This window comes from Patiria miniata, unplaced genomic scaffold (genome assembly GCF_015706575.1).
Source record: "Patiria miniata isolate m_02_andy unplaced genomic scaffold, ASM1570657v1 HiC_scaffold_3, whole genome shotgun sequence".
In the NCBI taxonomy this organism is placed as follows: Eukaryota; Metazoa; Echinodermata; class Asteroidea; order Valvatida; family Asterinidae; genus Patiria; species Patiria miniata.
The window spans coordinates 1844056-1864668 of NW_024037069.1; the positions used below are offsets into that span (position 1 = coordinate 1844056).

The 20613-nt window shown below is 41.0% G+C and overlaps 2 protein-coding genes across 2 annotated transcripts; one reads left to right on the plus strand and one right to left on the minus strand.

Moving 5' to 3' along the window:
• Positions 1-232: 232 nt before the first annotated feature.
• On the minus strand, positions 233-4558 carry LOC119738375 (ficolin-3-like). The gene is made up of 3 exons (XM_038213249.1): positions 4016-4558; positions 2189-2459; positions 233-833 (listed from the first exon to the last, which is right to left on the minus strand). Exons 1-3 carry the CDS (start codon positions 4493-4495, stop codon positions 562-564), a joined length of 1023 nt encoding a protein of 340 aa, XP_038069177.1. The 5' UTR covers positions 4496-4558; the 3' UTR covers positions 233-561.
• Positions 4559-7890: 3332 nt separating this feature from the next.
• On the plus strand, positions 7891-11263 carry LOC119738067 (uncharacterized protein K02A2.6-like). The gene is made up of 2 exons (XM_038212792.1): positions 7891-10524; positions 10625-11263. The coding sequence occupies exons 1-2, from the start codon at positions 7891-7893 to the stop codon at positions 11261-11263; spliced, it is 3273 nt and encodes a 1090-aa protein (XP_038068720.1).
• The last annotated feature ends 9350 nt before the right edge of the window (positions 11264-20613 follow it).

Below are 20613 nucleotides of genomic sequence, written 5' to 3' on the forward strand. Positions count from 1 at the left end.
TTCAGGGAAAATTGCCTCTTTTTTGCAAGAAGACTGGTACCCGATCCCTACATTATTATCGTTAATATAATGAAAACTAAATAAGTGTCAGCCTGCAAATATTTTGAACTTTGTGGAAAACTTATACTAGAACTGAAGTGGCTGATTTGTTTTTCAATCGATATTTTAACTCAAGTGGTTAATTATATCTATTGTAATACCCCCCCCCAAAAAAAAAATGTACTACCCCCACCCAAGCGATCGAGTTAAAGACGCAATTTATTATTAAGCGTTTAACAAAAATATCATGATATTATCTTCGTTAATTAGTGGGTTTTGGAAAAAGTTAGAAAAAATGAGCTTTCCCTATGCTGATATACTAGTACTTTTTCTTAATGTTGCACTAATGCATTTTTTAAAAACATCCTTTATCTTTCACTTTTTCATTTTTTTTGTTTGCCAAGAAAACTTTAAAGTGCATTTTCTCTATCGAAAAACTCTGAGATGAGTCCCGGCGACCCCTCTGTCCCCTTAGCTTTTTGCCTTTGTCTTTGAATGTGACTGATTTTTTTGGATCACCGGTTAATGTCCGCGGATGCGTCGTGTCATCATTTCGGTCCCTTTAAGAGAGACCTGTTTACCCTTCCAGGTGACCCACTGTATCCCCATGTAATCAGCGACTGTTGCGTCGTTGTAGTACAAGCCGTTCAGGTTGCTCTTGAATGAGTCGCCATGGCACCCCTTGTACCACCAGCCTCCGTGGAATTTCTGAGCGCAATTTTCCAGGGAGACATCGTCGTTGTCAGCATCGCGGGTTGAGAAGTGTTGGCGATAGTGAACGCTTAGTGAATCACCTGCACGCACAGTGAGGAAGAACCATTGAGAGATGAGTGAATCACCTGTGTGCATAAGAACAGCCCGTTCAATGTGGTCCATGTATGTGTGTTTTTACGGTTTTACTGTATTTGGAGAAACACTTTCATTATTTAATTTAGTGCCTTTTCATTCAATTGTTTAACACTTATACCACTGTATGTTTATATGCTCAATTTTCTGTATCATTGGTGTTTAAATTTGTATGTGTAAACCAAGAAGTAGAATTTCATGCTGGCATCATGAATGAATAAATGGAGTTGAATTGAATTGAATTGAATTGAATGCTTCATGACGAATGCTGAATGGACATTTTCACTAAGGGACTTCTTATAACAACAACATTTGAACGGGTTCCTTTGTTTATTTTTTTTTTTTTTGACTTGGGCTCCTCTCGTCATGTTATATTTTGTAAGACATGTTATCTGCATTGAATCACGACGAAATTACTGATGAGATGCTACATCGACATCAAAAACACTATTCAACAGGCCAACGGTGCTTCCAATCCGCTTCATGAGCATCCATGGGCGGAAAAATTGTAACGAGTTTCCCGTGAACCTCCCTGAATACATTTTTGTTTTACGCTACTGATGTTGGTCATTGTGTTAATTGAACACACGAGTTAACGTACAATCGATTGAATGGTTGGTTAAAGCGGGATGGGGGAGCCACAGACTATTATAAAACAATCAGTAATAAGGTAGTACGGTTTTTGTTTTGTTTTGAGTAACTGGATGAAAGCAGCGCAATTAAATTACAATTAAATCGTAGGCAACAATACAAGACATGTTGTGTTAAAGGAGAGGGCTTTAATGAAACTGAACGTGCAGCGTATGTACCTGCATGTCCGCTCTCCTCACGGAAGCCATCGACATGATTTTTATTACTTGTGTGTATTTTGTTGTGATTTACCTTTTTAATGTATCTTTCACACGATGTAATTCTCTGTAATTTCAATATATAACGATTTTTAATGTGTGTAAATTAGACTGCAATTCAGCCCTATAGCCGTGAAAGGTAATAAAATAAACCATTAATAATAATAATAATAATTGGCATCAAACAATCTATTCAACGATTTTTTGTCTTCGACAGGCTTTATGACTTTATGGATTTTTTTTCTGGGATTTTCCGGCAATCTCCATTTTATAAAAATGCGTTTCCATTGTATATTAATTGGTGTGTTCGATCAAATACATGCAGCTGAATGAAGCGAACATTCGAAATGAGGGCAGAAATAGACTGTTGCCTGCGGATACAAAAAAAAATGTGCAAGACATGCATTGCGATAGGAAAAGTCATATACTAGTAAGGATACTGGGGTATTATCTACCTGCATCTCCACCCTCCGCAATGAAGCCACTGACATCGAGCCTGTAATTGTACTCAGATGAGTCTACGAGGAAGAACCCATAACGAACACGGGCTTCATCCCCATTGAACGCCCTCAGGGTGATGACCAGCTCCCACCCCCGGTTACGAGTCAGACTATGCAGCTTCTGGTTGCCCAGCCAGAACTCTCCGGTCAGATCCCCGAATCCTTCTGTGTACTCCCGCCAGATCCGGTTGAAGCTCACCGAGCCGTCCTGGCGTCTCTGAAACACCTGATCAAAAAAATATATATTATAAACGGTAATAATTTTCCCCGCGAATAGGCCAGTTATTAGCAGAAATGGTATTATTAAGCGTGTTATATTCCGTTGTATGTAGTATACAACAGCCGGTATTTGTGCCTTTCAGCACAAAAACTGTCATTTTGTTATTCTAATTTTGTGAAAACCAAATAAAAATCATATTTGGGCTAATGCTCACACTAAAACATGGCTTCTTCTTTCTTCTTTATAATCTTGATAGGATGGGTTTAACAACGAAAAATATGATTGGACAAATTGTATCCGCACCTGTGGTTTCCGAGGGCATATTTTGCCCGAGGACACCCCAAATCTCCGCATAATTATTCTTAAGACACACACTTTCTTTGTTATTGAAAAACAAATACCTGAGACAATGTGAGTGGTTGATGAGCTTTGTGTAGTGAAAAATGGGCTCGCTTTAATGCCAAATTTGGCACAGAGATAGACCAATATTAAATAAACCAATGTAGATATTGGGGCATCGCAGATATGGCCCTTGCCGGCTGTGGGAGCCATCATTATGAAGTACTGAGTCATGCTGAGTCCGCACTATTTTGTAATTCTTTTTCTCGTGCAGGATGGAGGGGAAAAACACCTTTTGTCCCTCCCCTTTTCTACGTGCTTGGATGAAAAAGGCATAAATAATTCATTTTTTTTTCAATACCCCATTACAAAAAAATCATCTAAAATCAATGTCAGCTGTTGTTATGTTCTTCCTGTATGTACTAAACTGTACTGTATACAGATGTACATAAACACGAAGTAAAATTGGTCTTATAAATTCAAGTTCTGACTCGCCAAAAATAACGTACTGGCAATGTCTGAGACGTTCCACTAGCATAGCAGAAAAGACTCTTGCTAAAACCTTGCCCCACTTTCAAATGATACGAGTTGAGCCACAATAAATGCTAAGTCAGCTCTTTTTAAATGCAATTATGTTGCCAGATTCGGAAAAAAAAGTCATTTTTTGTAAACTTTTTGTAAACAGAATCAAACGCTGTGCTAAGCGATGTCCAACACGTATTAAAATGGATTTGTGAAACACCTTTGAACAAGTTGGACATTTCAGACATCAATTTGAAGAACAGATTGACCAGGTGTCAGGATTTTTCTGTATATAGCTATTTTTAATTTTATTTTTGGCTGGGGAGAGTACGGAACTGGAAAACCCAAATAAATCTCTTCGCTAGAAAGAATAGTTATATAAATAGTAGGAAACAGGGACAGATAATAATATTTGCAGTTGCATGGTGCATCTTCCCACTTCTCGTTAGCTCCAGCGCGTGTTTGTTAATGTTACTGGTTCACTAATTAGCAGTATACACGTTTGCACGGACGTTCAATTATTTTACAGTAGTTGCATTGCTTTTCTTTCAACACCGTGCTCCACGCTGGAAGTTGACAGAAGATTTCATTCAACAACTTTTTTGTCACTTCATATACCTGTGCGAGTTAAATTGGCAATGCACCAACGAGCCATGTTATAAATACAGCATGGTTTAGAGAAAATAAGGAACTGTACTCACTATGAATCCTTTCCCCGACTCCGGCTCCATGCGGCAGTAGACCTGCATATCCTGGTCTCCGTGCTGGATGGTATACACACCGCTAGTTGTCTGACCAGCATCCAAGATCTCTTGACAATCTGCTCGCGGCTCCATCGGCTCATGGGTAGTGCTGACAACTGGTGTCATGTCGGCAGGAGTCGATGCAACAGGTGTCGACCCCGGGGCAACTTTAGAAGTCGACTCTGGGCCGGTGTCAGTGACTCCGATCGTCGACTCCTCCGGTTTGCTCGCGGTGCAGTTGAACCAACGGCCGATAACCTCAGCAGTCACCTCCGGTAGCATGTCCATATACAACGGAGGATCCTGCCCCTGCATCTCAGGCGCGTAGCGGTGGTAATGACCGCCTAGTCTTACCCCTGTACAGGTGCAAGGATCGCCCGGTGGCAGGACAAATCTCCCCATGCGCTGGCCGCAACTGCGTGAGCCTAGATCAATCATCAGGGTACAGACTCGGGCCGAGACCGTACTGACCACTGCATTATCAGTGAGAACAATAAAGAAACTAGATTATGTTTGTGGAAAAACACATGGCTGTTTCGGCATGTCATTTTATAGACTAATGGGATGTACATGTGCAGTAGAATGTTGCAGAAATGTTAAGGACCAATAGTTCCGTAGATATCGGTATTAGAAAAATGTAACTCCAATGTGACGACATTTTTAAGGTGATGACGTCATTATGATGTCATTTCAATTTTCATCTATAACACACCGTGGCTTAGGTACATTCCCACAACCAAATTGGACAGTAGTTCTGCAGGTACATGCATAGAAAAATGAACCTGTAATGCGGCGTCACATTGCAAGGGATGACGTCATCATGAGTCACTTAACAATTTATCTGTAACACATCCCTGACTTGTACATCCCAAGTTACAACCAAATCGGACTTATAGTTCTATTGATCTAAGCCTTAGAAAAAAGCTTTTTAATGTGACGTCACATCAGATATGATGACGTCACATGACGTCACGTAAATGTCCATTTAAAACACATTCGGTTTGGGTACACACCAAGTTACAAACAAATCAGACCTATAGTTCTGCAGAAAATGCACATACATTGTGACGTCACATAAAACATGATGACGTCATCGTGACGTATTTTCAATTTTAATCTATAACGCATCCCGGTCTACACTCCTGGCCGAATCCCACTGGGCCCCCACCCTCCCCGGCCCCCGTTCAATGTTGTCTGTCATTGCGCGGTGTGTGCTCCATTAGCTGGAGAGAACAACATTGACCGGGGGAGCGGGGGAGTGGGTGACTGTTGCTAGGCTCAGGAAGTGTCCCAATCATTTTGGCCGGGATTGTAGACTGTTTCCCGGTCCCACCTAAAGATATTTTCAAGTCAATGGGGTCAGGGAACCAGACTAGCCTGTACCCTTTAAAAGCTACAGTAGCTTTAATTATGTCTTTATATATATAGGGCATGATAGGGCAGAATGCCATCCCTACTTCCTTCACAAGATTCTGTGAAGCTCATCGGCCTAGCCCTTCCCGCTATCATAAAGGAGGCACATCGGTATCGTGAACAGCTCTCCTGGTGCAATATGGTGTTCTTGTGTAATGCTGTTTTCGTGTATATTTAAGGTGTTTTTTTTCTTCTTAGAATTAAGGATGAGAACGTTTTCTTTACTTTTTTTTCCATTAAAATAATGTTTGATTACAGCCTGGTGAAGGACTGTTTGGAACAGCGAACGGAATAGGCCTAGAGGCCTGATTAACAGTGTTACCAACCAAATCTGTAAAAAGAAATTATCGTTTCCTTTTTTTTTCAAAACGTCCGTATTTTGTTGAAATAGTAGTGATTGAGTTGAGAATCTGTATCTCTCCATATACAAACAGTAAAAGTCAGGTGCGGATCCACAGGGGATTTGAACCCCCTCCCCAACCCCACCCAGCTGGACCCCCCCACCCCCCGCTGTGACACATACAAAATAGGCTAAACAATTACAAACATGATAAGATCGGATATAGAAATCAAACGGGTCTGAACCCCCCCCCCCACCCCGCCAAATTTCAAAATAGCCTACATAATAATAGTGTTCATTGTTGCGTAACGATAAGTATGTTTAGCGCACGTGTAGGCCTACTACTAACGAGACTGCCGTATACAATTGTCCAAACAAATAAAAACGGTTGACTCATTACTGCCCGAAACATCGACTTCAATTTTGCTCGTCCATGAAGCCAAAACAGATGCACACAGCAATGTTTCAGGTTTCTTCGCCTATTATTAAGACAAATTGTTTTTGAGGAGAAATTGTTCGATCAATATGACTATTCCATTATTAGTGTCGCAATTTTCAGTAGAAGTAAGAAACGCAGTATGCAATACCAGGCAAAAATAAAAATGTACATTGTAATGTGTTTATTACGTTTCAAAATAATAGCACTGTAAAACGCGAGAACATGTGGCACGTTTATAAAATAAACGCAGTGTTTTAGATTTAAACACTATGTGACAAAATTAAACGCATCATGTGTTTTTAAACAAAATAGTTAGCGTTTAATGTCAACAGTGCTATAGGGTGTTTATTATGAGATCGGTTTTAGAAAATGGTTTACCTGTTCAATTTCACTAGTTAGCATTTTGTTTATTCCCAAAGAATAACACTTTGTTTAAAAAAAGGCTTATTAACTAATTAGGACACTAATAATAACTCAAGTTATTAATTTAGCTGTTTGTGTTCAACACCTAATAAACACGGTACACGTCACGATGTTTAAATATGACCACGTGATGTTAGGTCTTAACCAATAGGATTAAATCTGATTGCGTGCTGGCGCGGCATAATCGGGCCAGTTAATTACGCGGCACTAAGACAACCGCCATTTTTCTGACAATAATCTGGGCACACTAATATAATAATGTAATGGCGAGAATTATTATCGTCATTCGTGGTAACAAAATTTGCACGGGTAATGAAACAATATACATGTATGATGTAGTCTCACAGAAGGCACTAACAGTTGGTCATGACCTAGGCTAGAGGTCAAGTTTGGTATGCATATTGCCAAGTCAGCAAGAGTACATGTACTCAGATGCAACGTATTCTGTGCATGCAGTACGACGGTTGTAGTTTGTGTAGCGATTCCCATCTAATCGATGCATTGTAGCAAGTCTAATCCATGTATCCCAGCATGCATCACTCCTAACATGGCCGCTTACATGTTCGTATGTGAACTCGTGTTGTCGTCTAATAAACCTGGAATAGTTCCCAACATATCGGAGTCTATAACTTTCTTCATGGTGTCAGTAAGTACAGGATTCGTTTCTTAATACATCATGGCTACTTTCGGCAATATTGGAGAGTTTTGTGAAAAGAAAGAGACATGGGAAATGTACACTGATCGTCTCGGCGAATATTTCGCGGCGAACAATATCTCCGACGCAGCACGCAAAAGGGCCATACTCAACTCTGTCGTTGGTTCACAAACATATAAGCTGATTAGCGATCTTCTTGCCCCTAAGAAACCAAACGAAGCTACATATCAAGAACTAGTGGACAGACTTGAGAAGCATTTCAAACCCACAAAGTCTAGCATCATTGCTCGCTTTCAATTCAACAGCCGCTGTCGGCGATCTGGTGAATCAATCGCCGAATATTTAGCAGCACTACGTGCACTGGCCAGTGACTGCAAGTTTGGCCAAAACCTTGATGAAATGCTGAGAGACAGACTTGTGTGTGGCGTGCAGAATGAACGCATCCAGAAATCCCTGCTTGCCCAACCAGAGGACAAACTTGACCTCAAGCGCACAGTGGAACTTGCACAATCAATGCAGCTCGCAGGGATCAGGCAAAGATGTTGTCAGCCTCTACCAGCACAATGGCTGAATCAAATACCACTGTCAATGCTTTCAGAAAGAAACAAGCTCAACGCCCAAACAGACCAACATGGTCAAATCAACGGCAGACATCTGCACGCAGTAGTTCTACACAGCAGCAAAAGCCCAGAAAACCTTGTGGAAATTGTGGAACTTTTCACAAGAGGCGCGAATGCCCAGCCTACGGCAAGACTTGCCACAAATGTAACAAAAAGAATCACTATGCTGATTACTGCAGAAGCAGCCGCCACGTCTACACAGTAAACCCCGATTCATACTCGGAGGAAGACGAACCTGCCGTGGATGAGCAAGAATTATTTTACGTTCGAGCCGTGGACAACACCAACTTGCACTTGAAACATGACATCCACGCTACGCTTGTGGTGAATAACACACACGTTCCTGTCCAACTTGACACTGGTGCACGTTGTAACGTCCTGCCCATGCATGTTTACAATGTCATCGCACCACCTAAGTCCATCGATAATTCAAAGTCAACCAAGCTCATCGCTTATGGAGGAACCGAGCTCCACACAGTTGGACTAGCTACACTGCCATGTCGCATTGACTCATCGCAGACTGACCATAATATTGACTTTCACATTGTTGACACACAAGTGAAAGCTATCCTCGGCTTAACCGATTGCCTCCGTCTAGGCCTGCTGTCTGTCAATAACTTAGTTTACCATGTCTCCAATGACACCACATCGCCTCAAGTCTTCAAAGACTACGAAGACCTGTTTGACAGCTCGCTCGGGTCACTACCAGTCATCTACACCATGACCATAGACCCCAATGCTACGCCGGTTGTCCGACCCCCACGTCGCATCCCTGCTGCAATGCAAGACAAGGACAAGTCCGAACTGCAGCGGATGACTACCCTAGGCGTGATCACTCCAGTCTCCGAACCGACAGACTGGGTTTCCTCCATGGTCGCGACTCATAAGAAAAACAGCGAAGAAATCCGCTTATGCATCGACCCTCGTGACCTTAACGAAGCACTGAAACGCCCACACCACCCTACCCGAACAGTAGAGGAAGTCGCTGCCAAGATGGATGGTGCGACAGTTTTCTCAGTGCTTGATGCTAAATGCTCGTTCTGGCAGATCCCCTTGGATTACGAATCATCACTGCTGACTACATTCAGCACGCCATATGGCAGATACCGCTATCTTCGCATGCCCTACGGCCTCTGTTCTGCCTCCGATGTGTACCAGAGAACCATGGAGCAGATATTCGCCGATCTGCCATGCTCCATCATCGTAGATGACATACTAGTTGGTGGACGCACTAAAGAGGAACATGATCGAAACCTCAAAACTGTCCTTGATCGGATACGCAAAATCAACATGCGCCTCAACCCCACAAAGTGCCGCTTCGGTCTTGAACAAGTCTCATATGTCGGTCACGTCTTCACCGCCAGTGGTCTTAAGCCTGACCCAGCCAAAGTCAGTGCTATCACCGACATGCCTCCACCCAACGACGTTACTGCCCTACAACGCTTTCTTGGCATGGTGACATACCTGGCCAAGTTTGTACCCAACTTGAGCGACTTAACAGCCCCACTACGCGAGCTCACACATAGTGACATCCATTGGTGCTGGCTAGAGCAACACAATGCCGCATTTCTAGCAATCAAGGACAAGATTGCTAATGCGCCGACACTCACGTACTTTGATGTCCGCAAGCCAGTCACGTTGACCTGCGATGCCTCCAAGTTTGGCCTTGGCACAGCCTGCCTACAAGAGGGTGCCCCTGTCGCGTATGCTTCACGTACCATGAGTGACACTGAACAACGCTACGCACAGATTGAAAAAGAACTGCTTGCAGTTGTGTTTGCCTGCACCAAGTTCCACGACTACATATACGGTAAAGACATCGTAGTCGAAACTGACCACCAACCATTGGTCACCATCGTCAAAAAGCCTCTGCTGAGTGCCCCTGCGCGGCTCCAACGCATGCTTCTCCGGTTACAGAGGTATAACATCACCCTTGTGTACAAGAAAGGAAAAGAATTGTTCCTTGCCGACACTTTGTCACGTGCACCCTTGACAACGACCGGTACTGAAACTGATGACCTGCAAGTCATGACTCTCCTGTCAATCTCTGACATGCGACTTGAACAGCTCAAGAAAGCAACTGCCTGTGACTCTGCCATGCAACAGCTCACTGATGTCATCAGTCGCGGATGGCCTTCGCATATCAACAATGCCCCACCAAAGGCCCACCCCTACTTCGCGTTCAGAGATGAACTGGTTCTCGACCGCGGTATCATCTTAAAGGGACATAAGGCCATCATTCCCAAGTCACTACGCGCAGAATACATCCAAATACTGCATGAAGGTCACCCAGGCATCGAGGCTACCAAACGCAGAGCCAGAGATGTAGTCTACTGGCCATCAATGTGCCTTGATATCGAGCAGTCCGTCTCTGGATGCACAGTTTGCAACGCTACCAAAGCCCATCAACAGAAAGAACCACTGAAAAGCTACCCCCCACCCAGCCTACCATGGGAACACATTGGAGTTGACCTTTTCCATTGGAACGGTATGGATTACCTAGCCCTTGGTGACTCATACTCCGGCTGGTTTGACTTCGCTTCACTCGACAACACCTGTGCCTCTACAGTCATTGAGGTACTCAAGAGACAATTTTCCATCCATGGAATCCCCCCGCATCGTTATCAGTGACAACGCACGACAATTTGATTGCTTCGCCTTCAAACAATTCGCACAGTCATGGGGCTTCCAGCATACAACCAGCAGTCCCCATTTTCCCCAGTCCAATGGCCTTGCAGAAAGCTCTGTCAAGCGCGCCAAACAACTCCTCGAGAAGACAAAACGCGACGGTTCAGACCTCTACCGAAACCTGCTGAACATTCGCAATGTCCCAACCAACCCCCAGCTTGGCTCACCTTCCCAACGTCTCATGTCACGGCGTCTTCGCACAACCATCCCTACCCCGACGCCACTCCTTAAACCCGCCATTTACACACGCGTCACAGCACAGTTACGCAAGAGGCAACAGCAACAGAAGTCTTCATACGACAAATCTGACAAGCCCCTCCGACCACTGACACCAGGGCAAGTTGTCCGTCTACAATCACCCAAAGGGCACGATCAGCTTGGAATTGTCCGAAAGCATTCCAGAAACCCCAGATCGTACATCGTCAATGCCCAAGGTACACTCTACCGCCGCAATCGGAGACACTTATTGCCAGTCCCTGAACCACCTCCACAGCAACAACACTCACCTGACTTCTACTTACCGCCACAGGATCCACTGCCTCAGCCTGCCATCCCCCACGCACCTCCACCACAGCCAGTTCTCACTCGTTCCGGTCGCATCTCGAAGCCAAATCCTAAATACACTTAACAGTTTTGTGTGACTGTTATTGCTTTGACCACACTGGATTTGTGTTGTTGATCCAAATTTCATGCTGATAACTTTGGACTGTCCTCGACTACTGGACTGTTAGTAACTACATTTGCCTACTCAACATGTGTTATGTGTTGTACACTCCAAAGATGAGGGCAGAATAATCCCTTGTACACACATCGAGTACTGAGACAGTCTATCTCAGTACTCAAGGCATTTGAGTTTTGTTTGTTGTTTTTTTACTATATTATTGGTTTAACCCTCTGTTTGTTTTTCAGAGGAAAGGATAGTAATTGTTTATCTTGGTACATTTACATAACCAGTGTGTTTTTTAAATATTCATTAAGTGTTTTCAAATCAGTGAAATACTCGGACTTTAAATTACCACACTCCAGTTTACAAATTCACTGATCAAACAAATGTTTATTACATAAAGCTGTTTTATTCAAAATGTTAAAACTAAACTTAGAAGAGAGGATGTAGCGATTCCCATCTAATCGATGCATTGTAGCAAGTCTAATCCATGTATCCCAGCATGCATCACTCCTAACATGGCCGCTTACATGTTCGTATGTGAACTCGTGTTGTCGTCTAATAAACCTGGAATAGTTCCCAACATATCGGAGTCTATAACTTTCTTCAGTTTGAACCAGTTCTGGAAGCTCCCACACAGGTGGTAAGTTTTGTCTTTTGTGTTGTTTGATTTAATTAATCCCTATATACAATATGATAGATTTAGAAATACGAGATGAGATGAATTAGTGGGAGCAATTATTGGCCAAAGGATCGTGTGATAAAACATGAATATGAAGGGGAAAAAACAACCCTGATTTTGATTTCCTCATATTATTTTTCTTGGATGACGATGTTGTTATACAGTATAACTGCTGTGCAGCTCACAATATTATGAAGGAAGTTCTGTATTTGAGCCACATTATGGGGTGGTCTATGTTGAGTGTATACTTAATATGAGGCTATAAGCCTATGGGGCGAATTACAATTGCAAACACGCAGTGTCAAAATGTTTGTAATCTTGGAAAATTCAGTGAAGTGGATTTTTGTTTTTTGAAATCGTGATTTAACTATTCAATAAAAGCATGCTAGTGTTATCACCACTGCCTAAGTTATGTAAGCTGAAGGGGACCAGCATGAATGATTTTGAAAAGAAAATTCTAGTATTTGTAAGGTCAGGTACAAATTGTTTAACCATCATTTCCATTTCACATGATGTTATGGGCGTATATTGTTTTGATATTTTCTTTCTGTATATTTTCAGGGTGTGTCTCATCCCTTGCAGATGAAGGAAGCTATTGACTTTTAAAATAAAGTAAGTGTCTTTTGGCATTGATCGTCATTTGGCAGTGCAGTGTGTGATTGTAAAGATCAGCTGTGTATACAACTTTTGAAAAACCCGCAGTGCGTGTACATAAAAGATGATCCCCAAAATTTTGGTACAATGCAGTATTTCACAGGGATTCAAAACCATTCGTTTTACAGAACATGTTTGTTTTGAATATAGGGTCCTCTGTAGACGCTCGATGTAATTGCATACATGTACGTTCAGCAGAACACCAAGTTTGAACGTGGCGAGGGTACGAAGACGAGGAGAGTGCTAACTATTCATGAGGTAATTTTGTATTGTAAAATATATTATTCAAATCTTCAATTTAATTGAATGATGATGTTTGGCTGAGATTCTATCTTGCATAAGAACCTTTCAACTTCCACTGTAAATTTACTCTGGCGGTAAAACATCATGAAATGAAAAAGTATAACACTTCTAGGTGAATACAATTTTGAAATACAATTTTAAATAGAAAGTCTCCGTAAATACCTACATGACTGCAAAGTTATTGGTACGAAACTGTGCAAAGCTTGCCTATTTTCTTCAGATTTTATTTTTAATATTTGATCCACGATCAAGCTCAAGCTGTAACTTTACAGTCTTTGTGCACATTATCTCTGATAACAAAGGTTAATATTGACGTGAGTCCCAAAAAGGCCGACAATTGTGCAATTTACTTTTGAACCCAATTTTGTAATCAGTTTTCATATTCTTCCTGGAGTAAACTTTATTAATGACTTGTCATTTTAGGGTCTCCATTATTTTTTTTTTTACTGTGAGTTTGGTTTCACTTTCAAAGTTGATCAGTTTTTGTATGGCTCACTCAGAAATCTTGTTTATGTCCACAGAATGCTGCTGAACCAGACAGAGTATCTGCATCAAAACTACAGTTTACATTACATGTGGAGACACCATCAAGAAAGTCTCGAACTACAACACGTACAATGATGCGCTTCTTCTCCAGCTTGGGGAACTATGCCTTTGATTTGGATTGTCCAAAGTATTTTCACGTGCTTTGAGTTCTCTTCAAAAAATCATAATTAGAGAAAGTTTTCCTGGCAGATTCCAGCAAATTGATGCAGTTCACTACAAGGTATTTGTGTATAAATTAATTAGATATATTGTTGAAATCTCAGCTAAAGATCAATACTTATTTTACCACTTCAAACTATAACGCAAACCTTCATAGGTTTTAAAAAACAAGTATAATTCATTTGCAGTTTTACTTCTAACTCTCATTGAATTGGAAAATAATTGATTTTAGCCCTATTTCCAGATATATTCATTTACTTTTAATTCACCCTTTTTGTGTTTGTTTATGTTTTTGTTTCTTTGTTTTGATACTTGTGAAAAATGTAATTGGCCTTAATGTTGGGGTCTTAAAAAAAGGATTGTTGGAAACATACTGATAGGCATGTGGCATATTCACATAAATGTCACATTATTTTTGCTGTCGTGATGTACAATATTCTCTAGGGGTGACCATAAAAATGCATTTGTATTTTATTGTCATTTTCATGATTCGATAGAACTGAATAGGCCTTTCACCACAATCCTATAGGTGAAAATGAAGACAGCTTTGTGAAGTGCCCTAAATGCGTTTATTTCAATGTTGTTAATATTGTGACTGAAGTTTTACTTGCAATTTTGAATACTGTTCGAAAACTAAACACACACTGTGAATATAAACACTTGAAAATAATAATAAATGGCGTCACATGTTTAAAATCTGTCACAGGCAATAAACGTGTCACATGTTTAAAATTACAACAGATTGACGTGTTTTCTTTTTGACTGTGTGTTTACTTTTTAAACGTCAGTAGTATTTAAATGTTAAACGCCTTTGATGTATATATTTTAAACACTGTTCCGTTTAAAGATTAAACACCGTCAGTGTGCTGATTTTAAACACCAAATATGTTTTCAAATTAAACATGTTCATTGGATAAACTGCGTCACATGTTTAAAAACTGTCACAGATTAGTGTTTATTTAGGTGTTCTAAACCTAAACACATGGTTTACAGTGAGGGTTTCTTTAACTGTGAACATTCCCCAAATATAAAGTTATTCGCAAAATAGGAAAACGCAAGAAAACAAAGCCCCTCACCCTTAAAAATGGAAATACAAAATAGAATAAAAACAAAGTCAAGTGGAAAACCCCAATGTACCTTAAGGATTGAATTAGAAAATTCCATAACTGCCGATGATGATGAATATAAATGACCCGCCAAAAGCTTGGAACCCAATAGGCGGCCGGGGCGGAACCAGACATTTTGGCAGGGGGAGTTCATCAGCCAGGGTGTCAGAGCGGGAGGGGGGGGGGGGGAAGTTCACATATTTTTTATATAATTTCTATGAAAACAATTGTTTCACAGAGCTGGGGGACCCCCCCCCCCTTTATAGGGGCCTGGGCGACTCTTGTACAGTGCTAGAATTTGAAGAGTATCTGCCGGCGCGACGTCTTTCCATACCTCCTGTCAAAGAAAGTCTTACTTATGATCGTAAATAACTATGTTGTTTACAATTACAAATGGAATTTAATCCCCCAAATCGACAATTTCAATGAGCTTTCAAATGAAACATTGCACGAAAAAAATCGGCCCATACCAAGCAATCAATTAATTAATTTCAACTTTCGAATGAAGAGCGGAACGCTCTTAATTCGTTTTGAATAGTGTGCGCAATTTCAGAACTGGAGCGCGTCAGTTAAAGCCAACTTTCAAATCTGAGTAAAGGCCTGCAAACTCAAACAAACAAATTTATTTGTTACAGGACATAACAGTCCTTCATATTTCGTTCGGAAAAAAAAATTCAAAATTGTTAAAAGGCACGTGGGCTCTATACACCATCTTTTAAAAATGTCATACTTTATAAAAAAAAATGTGTGTGTGACGATGCAGTATTTCGAAGATCTCTAAAAATGGATGCCGCTACTTGATATTTGTTGTTCTTCCTTTTAACGACATTCTTAGCGCCGATAATACCCACCTCAGGGCAGTGTCATAGCGGGGGGAGGGGGTGCACAGTTGCAAATTGCAACCGGCTACAGATTTTAAAAGCGAGCCGGGAGGGGGGAGCGCGAAGGGGCCGGCGACATCATCGGAAAAAGCGAGTCACATCAGTCGGCAGCGATGAAGAGCGCCACTTACTGTCCGAGGGCGTCCATATAAGGGCCCGCTTTTAACAGTGTCCCTATGGGTGCAATAAAGCCCCCAATGATAAATGGCTCCACTTCAGAAAGTCTGAAAATATACTCACAATTTACTCTCCAAGGTGTTTGAGACACCATCAAATTTATAGCTTATTTCATGGTTTTTCTTTAACTTGATGAATTTTGGGAGAAATTTCCACCCGAATATAAATCATCCCTTAAAATACAGTCCTGAAGCCCATCGCCATTTTGAAAAACGGTGCCTATACTCCATTGCAAAGGAGAGCGCTTTTAGGGCCCCAATTTTAGGGCCCCAAATTGTACAGAAATACATGTTCACGTTCCAGTGCACGCGGCTTCCATCCTTATTTTTTACGAATCCTCAAGTTCATGTCCCACAATGTGCTCAAATACTGAATAATTATAGGGGCATGTAAATCGTGATTTGGCCGGCATAGGGAATTTCGGACCGATTTACTGGCCTGCACCTACAATCCTTGCCAAATATCGCTGGGTCCCCCACCCTCTCCCGGCCCCCGTTCAATTTTGTCTCTCATTGCGTGGTGTGTACTCCGTCAGCTGGGAACAACATTGACCGGAGGAGCGGGGGAGTGGGTGACCGTGGCAGGCTCAAGAAGTGTCCCAACCATTTTGGCCGGGATTGTAGGTACAACCAACTTCAACCCAATCGTACTGCGTTTCCGTAGATACAGGCCTTCAAAATATGTACCTTGAATGTGACGTCACGTGACACGTGATGACGTCATGATGACGTAAATGTTCGGCACATATCTGCAGGTGTGTGCCAAGTATAAAGGCAATGGGATAGACTTTAGTGCCCAAAGTGCCGGGGGAAAAATCCTGTACAAATGTTAAGGGCAAAATTACTGAAAAGCAAAATAATACCCGAAGCATGACAAGCAGGGAAATATACGCTGTTGTGTAGTTTAGGATTTCTGTATAAACTGTGCTGATATTACTGTCTGGAGTATTGGATGATTTCAAAATGCCTTTTGCGACCAAAAGTTGACTTCTCTGAATCCGAATGCCACGTACTGCTTTTGTAATTTTGGAAAGTTTTTCAAAGTGGAAAATGCGATATTTTAACGCGGGTTACGTTTGGGCTGGGTCAAAACTACCCCAACCTCTATCCCGCAACCAGAAGGCAATAAAGTTAGTTTTATATTGGACATTGGACATTCACATTCGTTTGTACAGGGAATGTCCATCTTGCCGTTTGTATATTGGACATTGGATATGCACATTGGTTTGTACAGCGAAAGTCCATTTTTTTTAACTCCAGGAGGATCGCCCCCTGTCGTGAATCGCGCCGTCGGTTCCCTCGAGACGCCCTGACAAGTTTTTCCTGATAAAACACGGACATTGCAAATTTACGTATGTTTGTATGACGAATGTCCATATTTTACTTGGACATTGGACATTGGACATTGCAATATGTCCATATTTTTAAAGTCCATGAGAAGGCGTGATTGTGATGCCCCCTACCGTAAATTGCGCTGACTTTTCCCACGAGACGCCCTGACAAGTTTGTCTGGAAAGACACGGACATTGCAAATGTACGTAGGTTTGTATGGCGAATGTCCATTCCTGAACAAGGGCGGATCCGGGGGGGGGCCAAAGGGGGCCATGCCCCCCCCCCCCAAAAAAAAAACGAAACCAATTTTTTTTTTTTTTATGTGACATCGCAATAAAGGCAGGCAATGAGTACACCACCATCTTTTCCTCAAAAAAACATTGGTTAAAGTGGTCAGAAGTTGCCTCAGATCGCACCACAGAGCATCTAGAATCCAAATTTTTTTTCGGGGCCCTTAAGCGGGCCCAGAACCCCACGCCGTAATTTTTTTTGACCCACTTTTTGGAGTCCAAATTTTTTTTTGGCCCCCCCGAAAATTGTGTTCTGGATCCGCCCTTGTTCCTGAATATACTTTGTCCAGCTAAACTTTGCATATTTACCTTTTATTTGGATCAAACCTTTCATATTCATGAACATGTTTTAAGCATATCACGTTATCAAAAACGATCATCCCATTGCAAAGATTTATTTGGTGCTGAATTTGCCAGCATAACATAGTGTGAAATAAAAAAACACGCATATTAAAATTTGAATTACGATTAGTATGAATGATAATAATTACGGGAAAGGGTGCCCAAGGGAAACATTCCCCTAGTTTTGTATAGGCCTAAACGTAATTTTTTCCAACTTTTATGACCCTGACCCCGATTTTTCTTCATCCTAACCCCACGAATGTTGATATACGTTTTGGACCAAGAGCAATCGATCTAGACCAGCCAATTGGCGACGAAAATATTTTGCATCTAAATAGGAGCTGTCACATAATGTCCGGTGTCTCCTAAGGTATGACCGGCTATTTTAAAACATTTTCATTCAGATTCTAACTCTAACATTCAGTTCCGTCGGAGAAAAGTTTGGTAACCCTTTTTAGTCACCGGGTCGAGAGTATTCGTCATTACAGATCAAATCTGTCTTAGCTGTTGCCGAATGGCAGCATTCAGAGATCAAATTCGTCTTATATTACATGTAAATCAATTAGACGAAGTTGATGTCTGAATAACACGTTTCGTCGTAGACGAGACGAAATTGAATACACCGGGTAAAAAGCGTGTGCTCATTGTTTGAATTTGTTTGGACTAAATTTGAAATTGTCTGACAAAAGACGAAATTAAACATTGAAAGTGCACTAAATCGATGTTGCTGGACGAAATTGAATGTAAGAATCGGTGAATGAATTCGAACCAAAATGTTTTAAAATAGCCGGGAAAACCTGTATCATTCATGCGCCAAAACCCATGTGTTTATGTTAATATGCGAACAATTTGAGAATATTATTTTGAACTTCAGTTTTTGTTTCCACATAAACTGTGCGTACTTTGTAATGTATACATTAAATGGCAAATTGTGCCACCTTTGAGCCGTTTAATATAGGTTTTCCCGGCTATTTAAAAACATATTTCATTCAAATTCACAAACTCTAACATTCAAATTCGTCCTAGAAACATTTCACACGCTTTTAACAAATTAGTCATTTACCATTCAATTTTAAAGTTTGGTCACCCTCTTTAGTCACAGGTTTTCCCGGCTATTTTAAAACATTTTTCATTCAGATTCACCAACTCTAACATTCAGTTCCGTCCGAGAAAAAAAATTCACATGCTCTTAACAAAACCAATTTAGTCATTAGCGTCTTAGCTGTTGCCGATGGCAGCATTCAGAGATCGAATTCGTCTTGTATAAATCAATTAGACGAATTTGATGTCTGAATAACACGATTCGTCGTAGACCAGACGAAATCGAATACTCGCGGACGAAAGCGTGTGCTCATTGTTTGAAATTGCTTGACCTGATTTTAAAATTGTCAAAAGCCGAAATTAAACATTGGAAGTACTCAAAACCCGATGTTGATTGACGAATTTGATGATAGGTTTTCCTGGCCAATTTCCTGAAATGTTCATTCACTTCTGGAAATCGGACGTTCAGTTTCCATTTAACGAAACTTCAATCGTTTTCATTGTCCGTGCATTCGGTTTTGAGATACAGACGGCCAATTACGTTACCGGTGCATTCATTTACGCAAGCATACCTTTTCTAAATTGATTTCAGGTACAGCTAATTTGATTGACGGTTAATGAAAAAGAAACCCCTAACTGTATCTCATGCCTATGGCAATAAACTAAACGTGAAATAGAATGGTGAATGTTTGAAATCCCCCTCTAAAAGCGAAAAAGAAGTCTTATCAGCGAATCTGAATGGACATAAACGAAAGGTGCTGCTCAATCACTTAATTGAATGAACTGAAATGGAATCGAATGCTCTGGTAGCGAAAATGAAACGCGTGTTCAGGGGAGAGATTCTCAAATTAAGACGAAATTTAATGACCAATTTTCAGAAGTGAAATGAACATTTTAAGAAATTGGCCGGAAAAACTATATTAGAAACGGTGAATTCGAAAGATAAACTTTTAAAATAGCCGGAAAACCTATAATAAATAAAAATTAGTCAATTGTTAGTTGTTGGCTGTGAGATAAATATCTAGATAGAGCAAATATTAATAACAATAAATAATACCAGGGATTTATAAAGCGCCTTTGCCGAAGGATTCAAAGCGCTGAAAACAAATTAACAGAAGTGCCTACATACCCACAACAACGACAGCTAACGCTATAAAGGTTGATGGATTCCACCCAGGCGGCATAATGATCGCGCCCACTTCAACTCTGAAAAGAAAAATAATAAATAAAATAATTAGGGACCATTATTTCAATTAACAAATCTGTCTACAAGAACAACCGTCATCCTAAGGCCGGATTGCGCCCAAACAGGACCGTAGCCAGCCTACTGCGAGAATAGATCTTTGTTTTCTTAATGAAACGTGAACCTTTTCAACCGTGTGTCAATAATGCGGGACTTGTTCAGTGCGTGTTATATATAGGTTTCCCCAGCTATTTTAAAAAATTTCATTCAAATTCACCAACTTTAACATTCAATTTCGTTCAAGAAAATTATATATGCTTTTGCCAAACCCCGTTTAATCATTTACATTAAATTTCGAATGTTGGTCACTCTCTTAAAGCAACGGGTCGGGCATATTCGTCACTACCGATCAAATTGCTGTTTGCCGAATTGCAGCTTGCAGAGATCGAATTCGTCTGATACCAATCGAAATGTAAATTAGTCTGGTGACGGCAGTGTGCTGGAGCAGTTTCCATCTGTCATTAAGCACAGTTCGGCACATTTACTCGCACGATTTTATCGGACCAAGTATAGAGTACTGAACTCAAATAAGAGTTACCAAAACAGTGTTAAGATTACC